The sequence below is a fragment of the Balaenoptera ricei genome, chromosome 4 (assembly GCF_028023285.1).
Source record: "Balaenoptera ricei isolate mBalRic1 chromosome 4, mBalRic1.hap2, whole genome shotgun sequence".
Lineage (NCBI taxonomy): Eukaryota > Metazoa > Chordata > Mammalia > Artiodactyla > Balaenopteridae > Balaenoptera > Balaenoptera ricei.
Genome location: NC_082642.1, coordinates 31,646,348 through 31,666,409, shown reverse-complemented (window position 1 = coordinate 31,666,409; position 20,062 = coordinate 31,646,348). Strand labels below are relative to the sequence as shown.

The 20,062-nt window shown below is 42.1% G+C and overlaps 1 protein-coding gene across 5 annotated transcripts in view; it reads left to right on the top strand.

Annotated features, from left to right (window-relative positions):
- Nucleotides 1-7,833: 7,833 nt before the first annotated feature.
- The window catches only part of SATB1 (SATB homeobox 1), a 78,637-nt gene continuing 66,408 nt past the window's right edge, over nt 7,834-20,062 (top strand). Inside the window, exons 1-6 of one of the 5 annotated variants that reach the window (XM_059920395.1) lie at nt 7,834-9,512; nt 11,899-11,968; nt 12,237-12,471; nt 16,374-16,550; nt 17,327-17,453; nt 18,226-18,349. In XM_059920395.1, the coding sequence (XP_059776378.1) occupies nt 12,261-12,471; nt 16,374-16,550; nt 17,327-17,453; nt 18,226-18,349 (639 nt within the window). In that variant the 5' untranslated portion in view covers nt 7,834-9,512; nt 11,899-11,968; nt 12,237-12,260. Of the gene's footprint in view, nt 9,524-11,898; nt 11,969-12,236; nt 12,472-16,373; nt 16,551-17,326; nt 17,454-18,225; nt 18,350-20,062 lie in introns of all 5 variants that reach the window. The other 4 variants (XM_059920397.1, XM_059920396.1, XM_059920394.1 and 1 more) reach the window with 4 other exon arrangements.

The following is a 20,062-nucleotide window of genomic DNA, read 5'->3' as shown; positions in this document are numbered from 1 at the left end:
GGTCTACTGTTTCATGAGTATAGTTAATTTTTACTCATTTGAAAAATATCCAAAAAGAATGTTTGGATATTTGAATGTTGGATATTTGGAGTGTTTGGTTTTTGTCTATCCTTCCTCTTCTTTTGCTAAGATGCAAGAATATAGAAGAAAATCTGAAAAGAGAACCATTTTCTTGCATCAGAGGACCATCAGATTACCTACTTTGGGTGAGATCTTGGTCTCTCATTATCAGTCCATGTTACTTATCCTTGGGTCAGGTAATCATCACATGAATTAATTATCCAGCATAGACTGGACCGTGCTGTCGGCGGGTAAGGACAAAGCAGTGGAGGGTTGGCATCAAGGAGGCAGTTGTCAGTGGGTTGTAGCTTATTGTTTTTCTGTGTGGCATGATAATATACGTCTGCCAATCTTGGGAATAGATGAAAGATTGTTTTGCTTTAGTTCTGTCGTTTTTACATTTTTTAAATTGGGGTAAAAGATATACACCATAACATATGCCACTTGGACAGTTTGGTAGTGGACAATTCAGTGGCCTTAATTACATTCACACTGTTGTGCACTCAGTGCCACAGTCTCTTCCAAATCTTTGCCATCATCCCAAAGAGAATGTGCTTTAGTTTTGAATTACACTTCTCCTTTGCTTCAACAAATTTCAAGCATTATAGGGGTATTTCATCATTGTCCAAGTGTGTTGCACTTGTTTCTGGTGGTGGCTTTTCTTCCCAATGAACAACCCCTGTCCACTGCTTTGTGGCGATGGGCACAGCGGTACAAAATCAGATGTTGCCCTTGCCTGGTACTCTCCCCCAAAACAATCTGAACCCGGATTCAGGTCTATTTTAACCTCAAACTCTTTTTCCCTTTAAGTAAGCCGAGAAAGATTAAAATAGCATTCACATCACTAAGAAGATGTGGTTGATATGTCTTGGCTAAAGGTTGATTGGGAACAGTTCCTGTTTGACTTCATTGGAATTCAAATCCCCTGAGCTTCCCGAGAGTACCACACAGCAGCTAGGTGCCCTGCCACTAGCTCTTGGGCACGGACAACGTGAACACTTCAGTTCTGCTTAAGTGCAATGACTAAGTCCAGAAATGAGTTGAACAGCTCTCAACTGTTGCAGAGGGAATCCCACTCCAGGTTGAAATTTTCTGGGAGAAAAAGCCTGCTGGACTATGTTGAAGAAGAAAAAAAAAAGAATTAGAGAAAACTGGGATGGTTCTGGCTCCAGTAAATAATAGACTGGTTTTGGAACTTTACTTCCACGTGTAATTTTGTGTTTAGTCGCTTATGTCTGTAATGATAAATGATATACTTGCACAGAATTTCTGGCACCCCCGTTAAGTCTCACGGAGGTGCCCAAATGCTAATTTATCATGGTTCCTCAAACAGCAGACTTTTATTCACCAAATCAATGATCTAATAGCTTGCCCCCTACCTTTTTTTTGTTTGAAGCAAGTAGCTTGCCTGCACATATATTTCTTAAATTTGAGGGTGAGTGCTGGTTCCTAGAAAAGCCTTCACTTTTCCAAGTGACCCCAGGATCTTCACTTCACTTGAGGATGTCCTAGCAGGTATATTTGATTTCCTGTCTTCAAAACATTACCTAATCCAATAGATGCCAAACTTGGCTGTACACTGGAATCGCCTTGGTAACTGTCAACCACCGCGTGCCTGGTTCCTACCTGTGGCAGCGGGGTGCAGCCTGGACATCTGGGTTGTTGAAGTAGCTCGCAGGTGATAACATGCAGCAGATTTGAGGAGCCACCGAACTAACTTCTGATCTTGCACCTGGCTTTACTGCCCAAGATTGCAAGAATCTTTCTAAGATTCTCACCAGCATTCACTTGTTAAGAGCAGTTCTTGGATTCCTTTCCCTGAGATGGCAGGCACTGTGAGACACTCCTGGAATACAGACAGGAGTCCACCCTCAAGATGTTGACAGACTTACACTTGGGAGGGGCAGACATGTGAATACGAAATGCCACACTGAAGGACAGGGGGTGGGATGGAGCATCGAGAAGGAAGTAGCTAATAGCTGGAGGAGGCTTTGGACAGAAGAGGTGCAGTCAAGCTGCATGTTAAAGGATGTGGCAGAGGGAGAAGTGGGAGGGCAGGCACTCAGAAGCAATGGGGAAAAGACAAGGCAACCTGAAACTCTTAAGTAATTTGGTGGCGATAGCTACATAGCTATGTGAAGGTCTCAATAGCATTGCTTTTGGAATCTGGCCCCCTCCCTACTCAATTTTGGAGCTAGGTCTAGATGGAGATGCCAGTTTTCATGTAATTATTACCATTGTGCCTTGCCAAGGCTATGCTCCACACTGACATCTATGGAAGGAAAGGTAGCTTTTTAAAAAAATTTGTCCAATAAATTCTTGCTTTAAAAAAAGGTAATATTTCTGGGTGAAAGGCCCCGATAGCCCATCAGGTTCTAGAATCCAACTATAATGGCTGCTCATTTCCCTTAGCCCACTCTCTCCAAACTAGCTTAAACATTGGCCTTTCTTTGCTTAGCTTTAACACTGACCTTTGTCTATTAAAACCATAATCCAAATTACCAGTGGGTGTTTACATCCACCTTAAAGTAATTAGGAAACAACTTTTGATCACTCTCAGTCTGGCTATAACTGAAACCCCATGTATTAGGGAAAAAACAAAAACAAAAAACCTTAGGCCCCATATTTAGAGTTCATTATTATTTCTCCTTTATCTCTCCGGAAACATATTCAAGCCTTTTGCTACGACTTTCTGCAGTACACCATTATTTGTTTGGTGTTTGGATGCCCTCCCGGTTTGAGTAGGTATCTACATTAAAGCTTCCAAAAAAGCCATTTCTAATGGCAACTGTGCTTATTTAACATGGGGGTGGGAGAAAGGATGGCGGGTGAGTCTGTGGTTTTTAGCTTCACCTGTGAGCTATTTAAATGTTCATGGAAAGCAGCATTTGGGGTAAATGCATATTATTCCAAATGTACTCTAGGACCCTTTCACATACAGACAGTTCTAGAAAGCTGTCTTAAATCTGTGTGCAGCGGTACCCAATTCTTATTCCATGCAATCTTACAGATCTATGGGCTCATTCTAAAATGGAAAATGACTTCAATTTGGACATGATTAGAATGTCTGAAAGCCATTCAGCACCTCTAAGACTCCTCCTGGCTAGGTCCTGGATTTACTTAGTCATCTTTGATAGAAGTTCACCAGATAAATGCTGTCCGATAGAACTTTCTGCGATGGTGGAAGTGTTCTATAATCTACACTGTCCCATAGGATAGCCACTAGTCACATGGGGCTATTGAACACTTGATATGTGACTGAGGAACTAAATGTTATATAATTTCAATTAATTCACATTTCAATGATATAGCCACTTTCCCCTCTGCTAACTCCATCTCACTTCCGCAATCTCTAAAAGGAATTGTTGCAATTAGCAGTGGAATTTGGTTTCAAGTGACACTGTGAGCGTTTGGCTCTCATTTATTTATTCAGAATGTAAATATTGCAAGGACGCTGTACAAATCCCTGGTAATAGGGCAGTAAGCAAGATGCAGCTGTACAAATCCCTGGTAATAGGGCAGTAAGCAAGACGCAGCCGCTGCTCTCATAGGGATTACAGTCTAGTGTGGGAGATATTTATTAAGCCAGTAATTATCCAAATTGTTCATCCACAATAACTGTGACAAAGGAGAATTGCCAGAGGCTATGAGAGTGTAAAATGGGGACCAGACCTTCTTGTAAGATTAGTCAGAAAGTTTAATCAGGAGTTCTGTTTATTCACTAAATGAGGAAAGCGTGAGGCGGCTTCCCTTCCCCAAGTTCAAGGCTAGGTCAGGCTGACTGCAGGACACAGAGCCCTCAGAGTAGGGCAGCTACCATGTGCCATGCCATGACCTCCAGAGATGCGGGGTCTATCTGATTCAGCTGCATACACACACACACACACACACACACACACACACACACTGCAAACTTCTGAACTTGATCAAATAGATCCTCTCCCAAGCTATGCAGTCGTGATGATGTCAGTCACAGATAAGATGTGAGAAGAAGGGTGCAGATGTTTACAGGATATTGCATTTCCTCTCCTATATATGTTTTGACAAAGTTGTTTGGGCTCCAGCCCCAGTTCTTTTTTCCTCTCTGCTCTTACAAATTTGTATTTGGTCCATTCAAGAAACGATGTGGAAATCAGTCCTGACATCCCAGACAGACAAAATGAGACACATGACAGCAGAACATATGGCTCAAAGAGACATCCTTATATGGCCAACACAGACCGTATTCCCAGAAATTCATATATGGAAAACACCACCTGCAGCTAAAGCCAAAAAACAAAGAGTTGACACGACAAAAAGAGCAATATGCCACGTAAAATGTGCTGTTTTAAGAGTGTGGAGAGATAGCCAACAGTATTTGAATTTAAAAATTTGAAAAAAAAAAAAAAAACCCCACCATGTCCTTAGAAAGTGCTATGGTGGTAAGCATTGCTTTGCTAACACAGTCACTGGCGGAGCTGCCATATCTTAAAAGCGTTCAAATTCTAAATACTTTCTCTGTTTATTACAAATGTATGTGCTATTCAGAACTCTGAATGTGTTTTAATGCTTTCGGATATCTGCCTGCATATTTATCTTAATATGTTGCCATCTGAAACATGCAGTAGTCCTTTTATTATTCAACTTAAAAAAAAAATCTTGTCATCTGTTAAAATATTTTCTCTCTGCTACCTTTGTGTAGCCAGTCTGAATGCCTTCTTCTGTGATAAAAAATTGATGCCCTCTGTTTTAACTGTACACCCACATGTTAAATAGTTCATGTATTTGACTTGCAATATTTCATGTTCCTGAGGTTTTCTATTTTCATAGCTAGATTTATAAAGTTTAACTTTTTTCAATACTCTCTTGCATCTTTGTTGCCAAATTTAAGATGCCTGTGTAGAATAAAATTGATGCCCCCCTATTATGATAGTTTATTTTCACATATGCCTGGAAAGGTGGTATTTTCCTAATTACCTTTCTTTTCTTCTTCTTTATTTTACAATGAGTATTCTAAAGGGGTAGATAATATATAGGAAGTTCATCAGTGTACTGTATCACTTGGAGGACATAAACCTCAGTGCCATTTTACTGATGTCACTTCTTATATAGTTCCTAAATAAAGAAATTATTGCTTGGGGGAAATTAGTTATGTATATGTGATTAACAGATTTATAATTGTACTATATATATTTTTTAAATAGTAAAGTCATTATTAGATGTCTTTATCCTCATTTATTCTGTTTATCATTTTCCAAGGCCACGTCCATCCTTACTACACATTTTTATGTTTTGTGTTTGAGAATTAGCTTGTAATTCCTGGATAAAAGGTGCTATTCAAATTTAAAGATTAATATTTTAATCCCCACATCATTAGGAGGCTAAGGCAATCAGGAAACTTTTTGTCTTGTTTATTTGTGTAAATAATGGGATAACCATCATTTACAATATTTTATGCCAATGTGTCTTAATATTGATATTTTCAGTCACCCTTTTTTAGTCTCCTTTTCTCTTTGCTCAAATTTTGTTTTGCCCAACAGCTGTCTGCCTTTTCTTTCTTTTTTTAAACATTCAACTTGAGTTGCATTTGCATGGATAAATGATTTTTTGCAGTCCACTATACTTTTCCTCTATTTTTAAATTTTGCTATTGTTTGTAAATTTGTACACTTGTGATGCTAGAATGCACTGTCCCTACTGAAAATCAGGCAGGTTTCAGGGAAACATGTCAGGCATCACCAGTTTGAAGCAACTATTAAAATATACAACTTGGAAATTCCTAATTTGACCTACCATATTGCAGAAATCATTGTCATTCTAAGGATAATTGAGTGTTATCCATGTTTTTCTTTTTGAATATCAAACATTAAAAAAAAATAAGTTTACGTACATCCATCCACAATACCAACTCTGACACCAGTGCTGTGTTTTGCCATGTTTATATATTTCCTTATTGACTGTATTTCTTATACTTTAATTAAAATACCCGCCTCCATACTTCCCCACATTTCAACTTTTGAAAATATGTTATCATTTGAGCTTTTTAGTGAAGATTGCCTTATGTTTATTTTCTTGTTTTGGATGCTGGGTTTTGTGTTTTATTATCACATTCTTTTGCCCTAGGCTTGGGTTTCTATGCGCCAAGATTCACTGTTGCCTTCCTCAATTTTCACTAACCTTTCTGGTTTGTGGGTGAAACGTGGGTGCCATTAGAGTGATATATTTTCATTGTGTTTCTCCTAAACTTATCCTCCCTGGGAGGCCATTATTTCCTATACTTTATCTTCTGCTTTTCTTAGATTTCTAATGTACACACTAAGAGTGTATTTGTAGTTTTAAAGAGCTTCATTTGCATATTTTCCTCTTATCTCGGTACTTGTGCTAACTTGTTGCTTTTTTTATGTGTAACAAAATGTTCCTCTGATTTTTCTCTTTTCCCTCCTAGTGTATTCTGAAAAATGATTCTTATAACATTTTTGGTTTTGTTTAATGATTAACTGCCTTCAGGGTTCTAAGGTGTTAGTACTAAAACCTAAGCATCTCTATTTTGGGCATGACTGTAATGTTCTTCATTTTTACAGGAACTAGATTTAATAGATTATCTAAATAAGAGGATCATACTTATGTGCTAATGACCATTTATCTACCTGGGTAATTCACCGTAAATTACAGAAGTATTTATTGCTACAACAGAGGTTCTTAACCACCCCAACTTTCTTGTCTTTCACCGAGGTAAATTAAGAATGGTGGCATCTTTTCTTTTGTAATAACTAACTAGTCAGGTCTCTTTCAAGTGACCTAAATTTTGTTTCACTCGGCCACCGTGGGCCACGTACTTCTTCCTCCGACGTGTTCCCTGGCTCAGAAGGGACGGAGTTTTGAATCTACCTCTGACTAGTACAGAAAGGCTCTTACTCATCTTTTTTGATCGCTGGCTCTTAATAGTTTAGGATTCCCCCACCTTTGAAGATAAATAGTCGCCAGAGCGTTTCAGGGACCCTGGCCTTTATTTCTCTGCAAACGCCTCGGAGAGCTGCACCTCCCGATGGTCCCCTTCGGCCACTTCCTTGAAGTCCCCCTGCCTCGGTGCTCGGCGCCCGTCACCTGCCCGCCCGGGCCGCTCTCCTGCGGGCCGGTGCGCCCTCCCCGCCTCGCCAGTCCCCCGGGTGCCCGCCCGCTACGCTCCCGACGTATTCCTTTCGGTGGCTTTTGTGGCGCGCGGGTGCGGTGGTTAGTTTCCCCCGGCCCTCGCCCTCTCCTCCCCATCACTTTCCTCCCCCGACACCCCCCGCCGGCCCTGTCCCTTCTCCCGCCCCGCACCCGCGCACACCTGCCCCCGCTGCCCGCGCTCCCGGCGGCCGCGGCCCGGGCAGCAACCCCCACGCCCGGCTCCTCCTCCCCGCGCGCCCTCCCCGCGCGCCCGGCGGCCGGCGCCGGCCCGCGCGCGGCGCCCTGTTATTCTGGGTATTGTGTGTAATAAACGTCGGTCCGCCTCACTCTAATCAAGCTCATTACAAATTCTTGCGCGCCCGGGGCCGGAAATCGTGCGCTCCCCCCTCCCCGCACTCATTCACTAGTTACTTGTCTCGCTGCTTTTTTAACTCGCCGCCCCCGCCCCCTCCCCCTCCCCCAATCCCGGCCCTCCAGCCCGGGTTTTAATCCCCATCCCTTTTCCGCCTGCTCCGTGCACCCTGCCCCCCCCGCGCCGCCTTCCTCCTCCTCTCCCGCCCCCTCCCCCTCCGCCGCCGCCGTCGCCGCCTCCGCCACTCGCTCGCTTGCTCGCTCCCGCTCCCCGGACGCGGCGGCGGCGGAGCCGGCCCCGCTGGGGAAGGGCTCGGGGCGGCGGCGGCGGCGGGCGGCCCGGAGGAGGCTGCGTGCTCGGGGCTGGGGCTGCGAGCGGGGTGACTGTGTATTAAAATGAGGAGGAGGAAGAAGAGGCAGCCACAGCGGCGGCGGCGGCAGCAGCAGCAGCAGCGGCGGCGGCAGCAGCGGCGCGGAGGGCTGCAGCCCGGCCGGACGCGCGGAGCCGAGCGGGGCGCGGCGGCGGCCACCGCGCCCGGGAGGAGTCCGCTCCGAATTTGATGGGGGCAGCGCCGGCGGCGAGGGGGAGAGCGGAGCGGCCCCGTCCGGGGACCCGCGCCCGCCCGCACGCACACACACCGCCGCGCGCGCGCCGCTCCCGGGGCCACCCGGCGACCGCCGGCCTCGTCGCCACCGCAGCAGCCGTGGCCGCCCTCTAGCCCGCCCGGGGGCCCAGGCGACTCCGGGGGGGCGCCTCCCCCCCCCTCCCCCTCCGCTTTCGGGAAACTCCTGCTCAGTTGTGTCGGGGTTTCTGGCTTCCTTTCCCCCCAAGTCCTAGTGCCATTGTGGGGCTCGTTGTTTATTTACCTCGGACTCCGGCTGAGTGAGAGCTCGGCGACTTTTTGGGGGGAGGGGGTGGGGAGTCGGTGGCGGCGGAGGCGGCTGGGGTGCCTTCCGATCCCCCCTCCCCTCCCCCCAACCCTCTTCCTCGGCCTCACTCTCTCGGCTCCCCAGACGCTCGCAGCCCTGCGTCCATGGGCAGGGAGGGGGTCCTCGGGGCTGTCGTCAGCGAGGGCCGAATCAAAAGTGGCATTTTAATGCCTTGCCGGGGCTTTTTCCGCGACCTCCTGCCCCCCACCCTCGCGGCCCCCCGGTAGATGCCCTGGTCGGGGGCGCGAGGCTGTGGGAAGAAAGTTGAAGGTTTGTTACTATCAGGAGCAATTGTTGGGGAGGGGGAGGGGGCGGGGGCGATCGGAGGGGAGGCGAGCCGGCCTTCCCCTCCCTGCGTTCTCCGGGGTGCCTGGAGAATAAGATTACAAGTGACAGCCAGAAGTAGACTTTCTGTCCTCACACCGAAGAACCCCAGCGAGCAGGAGGGAGGGAGGGAAGCGAGGGGAACCTTTCTTGCCTTTCTGGAGACCTTGTCCCCAGTGATTTTTTTTTTTTTTTTTTCTTTTTAAGAGAATCCCCAGTCACCACCTCGCCTCCCCAGCACCGCCACAGTGTACTGCTCTTAACGGGTTTTGCTTTGTTTTTACGATTCTCCCCCCGCGAACGAATCACTTGTCAGATCAATTTTATCTTCTCTCTCCTCCCACTCTCCCCTCCTCCCCCATCGAAAACCCCGTTCTCTGAGGTTAGACATTTTACAAACCATATATGTTGTTTTTCGAATTGTGATTTTTTTTAATTTAACCCCTCTCTCCCATGGCTACTTTTCCAGACGTTTATCGGCCCTTCCCCCGCTTAGGGGGGCGGGGGTAAGGGAAGAGAAAATAATACAATTTCAGGGGAAGTCGCCTTCAGGTCTGCTGCTTTTTTTTTTTTTTTTTTAATTAAAAAAAAAAAAAAAGGACGTAGAAAACATCATTCTTGAACTTCTCTTCAAGAACCCGGGCTGCAAAGGAAACCTCCTTTGTTTTTGTTATTTATATGCTGTCAAGTTTTGAAGTGGTGAGTTTCAGGTCGGTTTTGCTAATTTCACTCAGTAAAACTGCAGTGTTTCTGTTTCTAGATAGTACTTTGCTTCTTTGTCTCTTTAAAAGGTCACAGTGAAAGCTTGGCCTGGATCGTGCCGGCCATATGGAATGGATAAGGGCACAATCTCTTAAAATGTGATTATGAGGTTCTGTGGGCCGAGGGAGGCGATCCAGCACGGAACTCATTGAAAAGGCTCCCACGCTGCAAAAAATAGGTTCTTGAAACCGGAATTTCGGGCTTTGCTTTTTCTTTTCAAAGGAAGTAATCGCTGTGTCTGAGTTCACTGTTTATTTCGTTGATTATCATATATGGACTTGGTTTACGGACAGGGAAATGGGGTTTTGAGAAAGTAGCCTGCTTTCAATGCGCCAGCCAGACGTTGCAGTAAAATGGGTTGTTTAAATGTGTAACTTAAAAGAAACTCTTCAGCCTGGCATCTGTTGAGACTGTAGTTAGTTTCCGTGCTGTCAGTCCAGCGGGCCCCATGGAGGTTGCTCTTTGCAATTCCAAACTCAGGTTTGGTGAACTTTAGCCTTGGGCGTAGAGTTTAAATGAGTAAATTGGGCGTTTTATGTGCATGTAATTTTGCTTTATAATGTAGAGCTTTTTACAAGATGACTGAGTTTGATAGCTGCTTATAGGTGGGTATTCATTCGAAGGACAATTTTGCATGACCTATATGACGTTTTGATTGTCAATACATTAACTAAATTATCATCTAACACTTTACTGTACAGTTTATAATGCTGTTAAGCCTCATGACTACTTAATATGTTTTGTAGCATTAACTTTGACGCTTTTATCTACTCCCCCCTCTTTTTTTTTTTTTTTTTTTGCTCTTAAATTGCCCCACGGGTTAAGTATTTTCTTTTCAAGTCATATGTTTTAAAATTCATCTTCCGCTTTAGGGTAAGACAGCCAATTTCAGGAGAAGCAGCTCTGTACTGTAACCCATATGAAGCATTATAAAGTGTGTTTTGAATAAGTTAATAATCACTAATTTTGGCTTTAGACTACAGTTTAATATTAGTGGAAAAGAGTAATCTTGATAAAGTGGTTAAAAGAGGCACATTTATTGTTAATGAACCTCATAACCAAAACCAGATGGGACCTCGATCAACGGTAGACCTTTGGTCTCAGTGTGCCACCCTGGAGTACAAGGATAAATAGCCATTATTTCTCTAACTTTATAGTTCTTCAATTGACATTCTTAAGGTTGCTTTTAAACCTACAGATTATCATTGCTCTCCCCTCCCCATCACCTCTTTCCTTGATTATAATGGACAAAGTAATCTACAGTTAAACAGAGGGGGAAAAAAAATGCTTACAGAAAGGCCATGCTAATAATACAAGCTGGCTTTCAAATCTGGATTTGAGTAGCTTCTTCGTTATAGTGTGTGTGTGTGTGTATGTATGTATATGTATATTTTTTTTAAGTGAAAGATATGTTGAATTACCAGACAGCTGGAGAAAAGTGATAATTCTCATATTGTCTCTGGTTTTTCTATATATGCTCCCCTCTCCCTTAGCGTCGGTGAAGTCAGTACTTCAAGTACCATGAAAGTTCATAAAAGAATTCTACTCATCTGTTCATATTAATGCTAGTTAAAACTGTATTTTAGAAGTGGGTTTGATAATGTACTGCTTTCTTAAAAACAGTATGAAAATTGATGTCCAATGTATGATACAACTGAAAATAATTATGTGTTAATTTTTTCTGAAGTTAATTGAGATGTTGACTTCATTGCATGCTGAGATTATTTTTGAACACTGGCAATTGTGTTTTACCGAAATTATCAAGATTTTTTTCAAAGCGAGTTTAGCGCTTCAATCTAATGTGTATATTATGAAATATTTTCAAAATTTTTGCTATTTAAATTGTTAACAGCATTTTATTACTAAAGGACCCCTAAATATTAACCCTAAGACATGTGAGTTGTAACACTTCAGTACCGGGGCTATTTGAAGAAATCCTCCACTTCTGTCCATTTGCTTAGGGGTGGAATGATTCAATCACATGTTTGAGACAAGACTTGACTAAATCTTTAAAACAGGTCATGTAACTCTTGATACTTTGACAGTAGAAAAGTTTTTCTACAAATTAACTGTAAAGCCAATAGAGAGTTTCAAAAGCAGACGTTTGCTACCTTCTTTTGAGGTGGTGTATATGTATGTAGATATATTTTCTTCATGAGAAACTGCATATAAAAATATAAGCAAAGACATCAGATCTAACTAATATTTTGGACTGTGATAATCTTTCCATCTTTGATTAAAGTGTTGTTATTGTGTTCTGTATTAAGTTTCTAATTTTTAAAAATTGGGACTACATAAATACAATTTGTTATTTTCTCTTTAGCTATACTTGTAAATTCTTGTTCTAAAAGTAAGCCCATTCCCCCGCAGCCCCTCCCCAGTTAGTTTTGCTGGTAGGTGACAAATTACCTTTTTGTTCATGTGTGTTGGTACAGTTTCCGCAAATTATTCTGTTACCTTGAATGGAAATATAATGCTGTGATCTAGAAATAGAGTAACGTCTGCATTATATTATATGTCCAGTTAAGCAATCTTACAGATAAGAGAGAAGCATCCAGGGATAAAACATTTACATGGTGTTATATATACAGAGAGAGAGAGAAAGAGAGATGCGGAGACACCTACCCAATTATAACATGTCTTCTTTTTAAATTCTGGCAGGTGATCTTTAGAGAGTAACTGAGTATGGATCATTTGAACGAAGCAACTCAGGGGAAAGAACATTCAGAAATGTCTAACAATGTGAGCGATCCGAAGGGTCCACCAGCCAAGATTGCTCGCCTGGAGCAGAACGGGAGCCCGCTGGGAAGAGGAAGGCTTGGGAGCACAGGTGCAAAAATGCAAGGAGTGCCTTTAAAACACTCGGGTCATCTGATGAAAAGCAACCTTAGGAAAGGTAAATACTTTCGATCCAAATCCTGGAAAGCTGCAAGCCCTTGTGTTCACCCAAGGCCACTTGGTATCGGGGTGGAGAGGCAGAAGGCTTCTTTGTTACGTTCTTTTCCTTGATTCTCTTTCTGATCTGAAGTTAGTTACTTTTCTGGCTGTAGGGTCAGCCACGTTTGAAAATGTAGGCTCCGTGCCTGAGCAGAGCATCTTACTCCCCTATAGACTGGAGTCTTTGGATGTCGTGGACAATAAGAACTGAGTTAAATGTCATTGTCTCAGTTACACAAGGCTTCCATTGAGAAGATGTTATTGTAGTAGAGCATACAGAGGTGGCTATTGCTGAAACTAACCCTGATTAAGAAGAAGACATTTGGGACTTCCCTAGTGGTCCAGTGGCTAAGACTCACGCTCCCAATGCAGGGGGCCCAGGTTCGATCCTTGGTCAGGGAGCTGGATCCCACATGCTGCAACTAAGACCCGACACAGCTAAATAAATAAATAAATAAATACTAAAAAAAAAAAAAAGAATAAGACATTTCCATTGTTTGAGGACCGACCTAGCTTTTTCATAGGATTACTGGTTGTAAGGCAGTTTCACAGATAATGGAAGTCTTCTGCAATATGATGTAAAAGTTTTGTGATGTCATTTTTTTTGGTGGTTTGTTTTCTTCAGAGCAAATTCATTATTTAGTAGTGAAAAACCTGATGATTCTAGTGTCTCCCTTTTGCTGTAATTGGGTATTTTTGATAAAAGAAGGGCAGATCTAGACAAGTTTATAAGGAGAGGGTATGTAACTGTGATTCCTTTCTACCAATTTTATATTCCATTGATGCAGTTGAATAACTGCGTTCAGCACTGTTGTTTCTATAAATCATTGCCTATCCTGGGCATAATGTGTGGGCCTTAGAAGGTCTTTATTTGTCTCTGAATAACTGTGTATAGGATTCAGATTTTCCTTACATTTGCTAAAGCAGAGGATAAAAATGCCATCTTGTAGCAACCAAGAATATTAAGTAGATAAAGTTAGCAGGCAGAGGAATTTCATTGTGTTTGATGCATAACATTTATCATACAATCATTTATTTTTTCCTTGGTTTGGCGAAAACAAAGAATATATTGATCCTGAAATGAACAGACACAGCAGTCCGTATTGTTAGATCTTTATCTATTAAAAATGGAAAAACAGCACTTCAGCAAATTCTTTGGCCTCGCCTCATGATTACCCTATTTATTGATTGTTTGCCAAGAATGTATGCATCTTAAGAAAGCCAGGGTAAGAGCATTAAAAATATAATTTATTATGGCTTTTCAAACAGAGTGCATTAATATTGTACTGCGAAGCACTGGGGCTCTATAAAAAAGACTTTCTGACGCCTGCAAACATGTAAGTTCCATAAATTCCTAAATAGGAGATTTCAGCTGTCTCTGGTATTATGTGATATTTGCACAGCAAACTTTAATGCCAGGACAGTTTTAGACAAGGATTCTACAGACTTCTCTGCTCCTTATGGCAGACGTGCTGTTTACACAGGCTCATAAACCTTCAGCAAAAGCTCCTAAGACTGCCTTCAGGTTTAAATCATGGGGTATTTTTAGCAGTCAGCAGTGACCAGCGCACTCCCCTTTCCATGCTGGAAGGTTATGAAGTTGGTGGAGTTGGAAGCCTCGTCCAGCACTTAACACAAATAATCAGACAGTTCAGAGAAGTCCCCTGTTCAGCTTGACTCCCAGCATCAGGAGGACAGTGTGACAGTTTGCTGGAAGATTCAGCAGCTAGATTGGGAATTAAAGGCTGCTGTTGTCGCTTTATCAATAGCCACCTTAATGATCTTACAGGGTCCCTCTAAATAAAGTCCAAAACAACTCTCATATATTTCAACAGTTTGAAAAACCTACAATTATTTCATAGGTCTCAGGAGAAGCAAAGAGCAGAACAGGTCTGTATCATTCTACAAGAGGAGAAATCAATGTGTATGTTTTTGTTGTATTAGTAACCCAATTCTTTGAAGACCTCAGGACAGGGGGGAGGAGAAACCAAAGTACAGTAATTTCACTTCCTGCTCAAGTGCTTTTTTTTTTTTTTTTTTTTTTAAGCATTGCATTCATAGTGACATTTTAAAATTGCAGTTTAATTGTAGAAGTTTCTCTGCTTACTTCAAGCAACAAAAATTCCTACAGCCTTTTGGTGGTGGTGGTAGTATTTTTTTTAATCTTCTTTTTCAAGTGCAGGGTTTCTGTTTGACAGGTGCTAGATAAAAAGTGGGGCCGGGATGAGAAAGCACACCTTAAGAAAAGGGGTTGGAGGTTTTTGTTTATTTGTTTAGAAGGTTTTGCCAAAGTACCTTCCAGCCAAGGAAGAAATCACCAGTTTGCATACTGCTGTTTTTGCTGTGGTCTCCCCCAGTCTCTTTCTGATCCCTGACGGGTTCTCTCTCTGGTATAAAACAGCCGAATGAGTGACATGAATATTGGCAAGCTCCGCAGCTTGTTTTTTCATCCCTAGCCTGTTGGGTCCCTCCAAATGAGTTTGCGAGCCTTTCTAAGTAAACCTAAAGGGGTTTATTTGTCAGAGCTAGAATCTCTTGTGAACAGTTCACTGAAGCTGTGGTGTAGATGCACACGTAGAAAAATGTAGCTGCTTTTACTGCCGGCTTTGTTCAGCAGCAACAAGCAAAGAGGGCGTTTTTAAAGGGCATCCCTAGTGTCAGGAGGAAATCCTGATTTTTATCTCTGCCTGGCAGGCACTCGACACCTTCAGAAGTTAGTTGGATTCTGTGAGTCCAGAGGGCAGAGCTTATAGAGGCATTAATGTGATAGGAGTAATTGGGGATCCTGGGTGCCCTGTTAAAGTAACCCTAGTCATCATTTATGCTAAAGATGATACCCTCCTGGCAGCTTGCCACAGTACAGTTCAGATGCATCTGCTTTTAACCCTTTTCCGTTTATCACTGGACGTCTTGACAGTGTGCTGCGTAAACACCTCGAGTACTACCACGTCCCGTGATTTCTGTTTCTAGAAGCCTCTTTGCTAACAGTGGTGTGGCCTGTGTTTATTAATCATCTGGCTACTGAGTTATTACGTGGGATTACAGTAAATAGAGAACACCTCAAGTCTATGCAGATTCCTGTATCCTAAGATGCCCTGATGAGGCCAGTTTCCTTTCCTCTCATTTTTATCCCATTTGCCATAGCAAAGATGGTTCATTTTAAAGACATGTGGTTACTGTGATATCTTTTTAGTCAGGTAGATTAAATGAGTAGCCATCAGAGTAAAATCTTACTCATCTACATTATGCACATATTGAAATCGTGTGTTTTGAACATCAGTTTGGTTAAGTTTTATGTTTCTTCTATGGACTCGTTAGAGTCAAGGTCTTAAAAAAGGAGGAAAATGCTAATAATTTTATCATCAAATATAATTTGTTTGGATACAGACAATGAACATTTAATGTTAACAAAAGTGTGTAGGAAGCACAAAGGTGGGTTCTTTCGAGGACAAGTGTAGTGAATTGCGTTTGCACACCGGGTACCACTCTCAGCAGATCAGACGAGACCCTGGCTCCTCTCTCATCAGCCTTACGGTTTGATCAAAAAGGTAGTTCTGCATTAATTGATGTGGGGAAACGCGCTGTTAAAATTAAAGCAGAGCCCAAGTTACCTCAGGGCCAAGTTCACATTCTATTTCAATATTTCTCTTACAACTTAAAAAAATAAAAATAAAGGCAGGTGTATGTGTGTGTGTGTGTGTGCGCACCTGGATCTCTGTGCCCTGTCTGCCTTGGAAACACAGCCACCCCATTCTCTCACTGTGTTGAAGATTTATTTTCACGGCTTCGTTTTTCCTCCCCCCAGACTGTATTTCTGAAGATCGTTGGTTTGCGTCTCTTTTTCCTCTGTGTCCTTGATAGGAACCATGCTACCGGTTTTCTGCGTGGTGGAACATTATGAAAATGCCATTGAGTACGATTGCAAGGAGGAGCATGCAGAATTTGTGTTGGTGAGGAAGGATATGCTTTTCAACCAGCTGATTGAAATGGCCTTGCTGTCTCTGGGTTATTCGCATAGCTCTGCTGCCCAGGCCAAAGGTAAATAATGCAGATGTGGGGTTGGAAAAATTGCTTGGCATCCTTTGTTTACCTTGCAGAGAAAGCAACTGAATATTTTCATTCAAAGAACTGTAGCCTGTGTGTTACATGGGTTCCTTCTAGACTGTGGCTTTGAAAAATTGGCTTAATTCAGTTTGGTTTAGTTAACACACATTTTGCTCGTGTGGAATGTCGAGGTAGATTTTTTTTTTTTTTTAAATTACTTCAGCTGAATCATTAGTATGCTTATTGACCTTAATAATCTGCTCCACTGAGGACCCACAAGGAAGTGAGGAGCGTATTTGAACAGATGGACTGTTGAGAGTCAATTTGCATTTATGACTGAATATCTAGTTCTGTTTCTTTTATTCTGTTTCTGATGGTTTTATGGGCTGTAAAGTATTTTTCAATGCTGATTCCCATTGCAGTAGAGAATCTTATCTAAATCGTAAAGCCGTTTACAACTGGTTCAGCTATGTCTTATTAGAACTTCCTGCAAGTTAGGAAAATGTGGCCTCTGCCTAGGTTTTATTGATGGGGTTTTATTTCCAAAATAATAAACAACCCCCACCGTCATTTACATAATTTCACAATTTGGAAAGCTAAGCTGTGAATATTTTCATTGACCTGCCTTTTAGAGGGAAGGGAATCATTCAGACAAATAACAATATTGCTTGTGGTGGGGGCAGTTAAAAAAGAAAAAGAACATACCTTCTACTAGGTATGTTATTTGAAGGGTAAAATAGTTAGTGACATATTCTCTTTATCTGGAATAGGGCTAATCCAGGTTGGAAAGTGGAATCCAGTCCCACTGTCTTATGTGACTGATGCCCCTGATGCTACGGTAGCAGATATGCTTCAAGACGTGTATCATGTGGTCACATTGAAAATTCAGTTACACAGGTGAGTCAGGACAGCAACTATAGGGCAGAACATTCTACTCACCTGATCATCTGAAATAAAGCATCTCTGGTCACCCTTCAGTTGTGATTTACTCTGTGTTTCAGGAAGGTTAACCCAGATTGATTTTGTTACCTTACCCCTTCTGCTTTATTTTCCTAACTTCAATCTATCATTAAAAAGCAGCCTTCCCCCCAAATGCATCGATCTGTGCAGGTTATCAGATGACAAGACTTTGTATGTGCAGTGGATTAAATGATGCATGACAAGAAGGCATTTTACATAAAGTTTACTTAAGAGAAAAATATTTTTGCATATCTTGAACAGTGCCATCTGTGTACATTTTGTGAAAGAATGCCTTATTCGCTATTGCCGAGCTCTTCTTCATTTATGTATTTTTTTTTTTTTTTTTTTTTTTACCATTTTAACTCGTATGAACAGAGTCCTGAAAGGAAAGTGTTCCCACGTTCCCGTTTTTCACCATAGCTCATGAGAAAGCAGCACACCTTAAATTGTCTTCCCAAGCACATCAGAGCAGGAAGGTAGAAGTAACGTGAAAAAATAGCCACCACAGGCAGCTGATGTATAATTCATGCATCGATACAGCAGATGTGTTGTATAAAGTAATTAACTAATCGGAACAATCAGGAGACCGAGAGCAATCTCCAGATGCATCTGTTTGATGCGCAAAATGAAATCTGTCTGTCTTAAAGGAACGTTCTGCAGCAGGATGCGATCTGGTCATAATCCCCTTTTTAATCTGTGTGTCCAATAGTTGCCCCAAACTAGAAGACCTGCCTCCGGAACAGTGGTCCCACACCACCGTCAGGAACGCGCTGAAGGACTTACTGAAGGATATGAATCAGAGTTCCTTGGCCAAGGAGTGCCCCCTCTCACAGGTACTTGGCATTGCCCGTCCTAAATGATAGGACATTGTGGGAAGCCCTAGTTGAAGGTGTAATAGGGTTCCATAGTCTAAAGCAACTGGCATCGGAAGCAAGAATCTCCCCAAAAGGCCAAGTGACTTGACCACTGGTGACTTTCAAAAATATGCCCTCTTCGTCCTGAACAGAGCCTTTACACTTTTTCTCCCTTGGGGAAAAGAGCGGAGGAAAAACAACTCAGCAGAACTCTACACTAGCTCGATTGTCGATTCCTCCTCTGAGTGCTCTGAGCTTGGAAGCTACATTGTCCTGAGAGCCCTTATTTAAGGCAATAAAGGTGGTATAACTTCCAGGCACCCCTAGGTGAGTGGGAAGGGCATTGGAAGTGTTAATGTTGAAAACTGCACCATGCTACCTCAATAAAACAAGAGTATAGTATAGTTTTTGGATACTTTGTTCATTACCAAAAAAAAAAAAAAATAGCATTTAGTAAAAAAAAAATTTTTTAAGTAAGAACAGAAAACAGAAATCTCTTCCCTGTAACTAAAGGTTAAATAGTTACTATTCATCAGGATTTTGTCACCAGTTTTATGGCATTGGTTTACCCCCCGCCCCAGCTTTTTTTTTTTTTTTAGTGGGATCATATGTTTTCCTCTGAGACGCCTGTCATACCATCAGGGATTTTTGAAATGAGACAAAGATTTATTATTATTGTACTCGAGTTTATAGAATGAATTTTGGTAGAGGGGCAATTAAAACTCTACTGAGAGATTGCCTCTGTTTCTAAATGTAAAGCCAAACATCACTTTTGATGATGCAGAGCTGATTCAAATAAAAAAGAAAGGATGCCGTGAACCCGCTCTTCATGGGCTGCTCCTGTGGTCACGACGTAACTGTGTTGTAATGCCATCTCTCAGTGCCCACACCAGTGAAGGTCATGCCACCATAGCGTATAGTTGAAGTGCTGGTCTAACTAGATTTTTACTAAATTTTTAATGTTTTTCTTTCAATGCAAGTTTAAAATGTAAGTGTGAATGTTCGTCTGTCAGTCATTTGGACTTGAACTGTATGAGTGCTGTAAACATTTCTGCAACTGAGATATTCTCAAAATGTGTTTCTAATGTGATGGCCTTGAAGATACATGGGTACCTTAGGAAGGAAGGTTGTGGCCTTTTGTGCCGCCGTTTCATGGAAACTCCATGCATTGCAGGTGTGCTGCATTACAGTCCCTCAGCTTTACTTTGTTATTTGTTAGCAATTATAGGAATGAAGCAAATGAATTAAGTTTACAATTAATGATGGCTTTTTTTATTCTTTTAAGGTAAGCTATGGCCACAGGTAAAATATTCTCTGGTGTTAAGTGTCCGTTTCTTGAAAATCAGAGCAAAGTCTTTTTGTCATTTTAGCTGATCTTCTCTTCTCTCTCTCTCTCACCCTTGGAGTAGGGAGGATGTGAATTTATAACCATCGAATAAAAGTAATTTAAATTAATTAAACACAGTTAAATCAATAGGATGATATAATGAAGCAGGTGACTCTTAACCTCTGGGGCTTTGGATTTTGCAGACAACTCCAGATAGTCTGTCACTTGGTTTCAGCATTTGAAAATTTGAAATGTCCTAGAATTAAAGGCTGGTTGGTTGGTTTGTTCGTTTAACTCAGCGTTAAAATATGTATAAATACCCAGTATAGGAATCTCATGTATCTTCATGTTACTAAGTGTCCCAT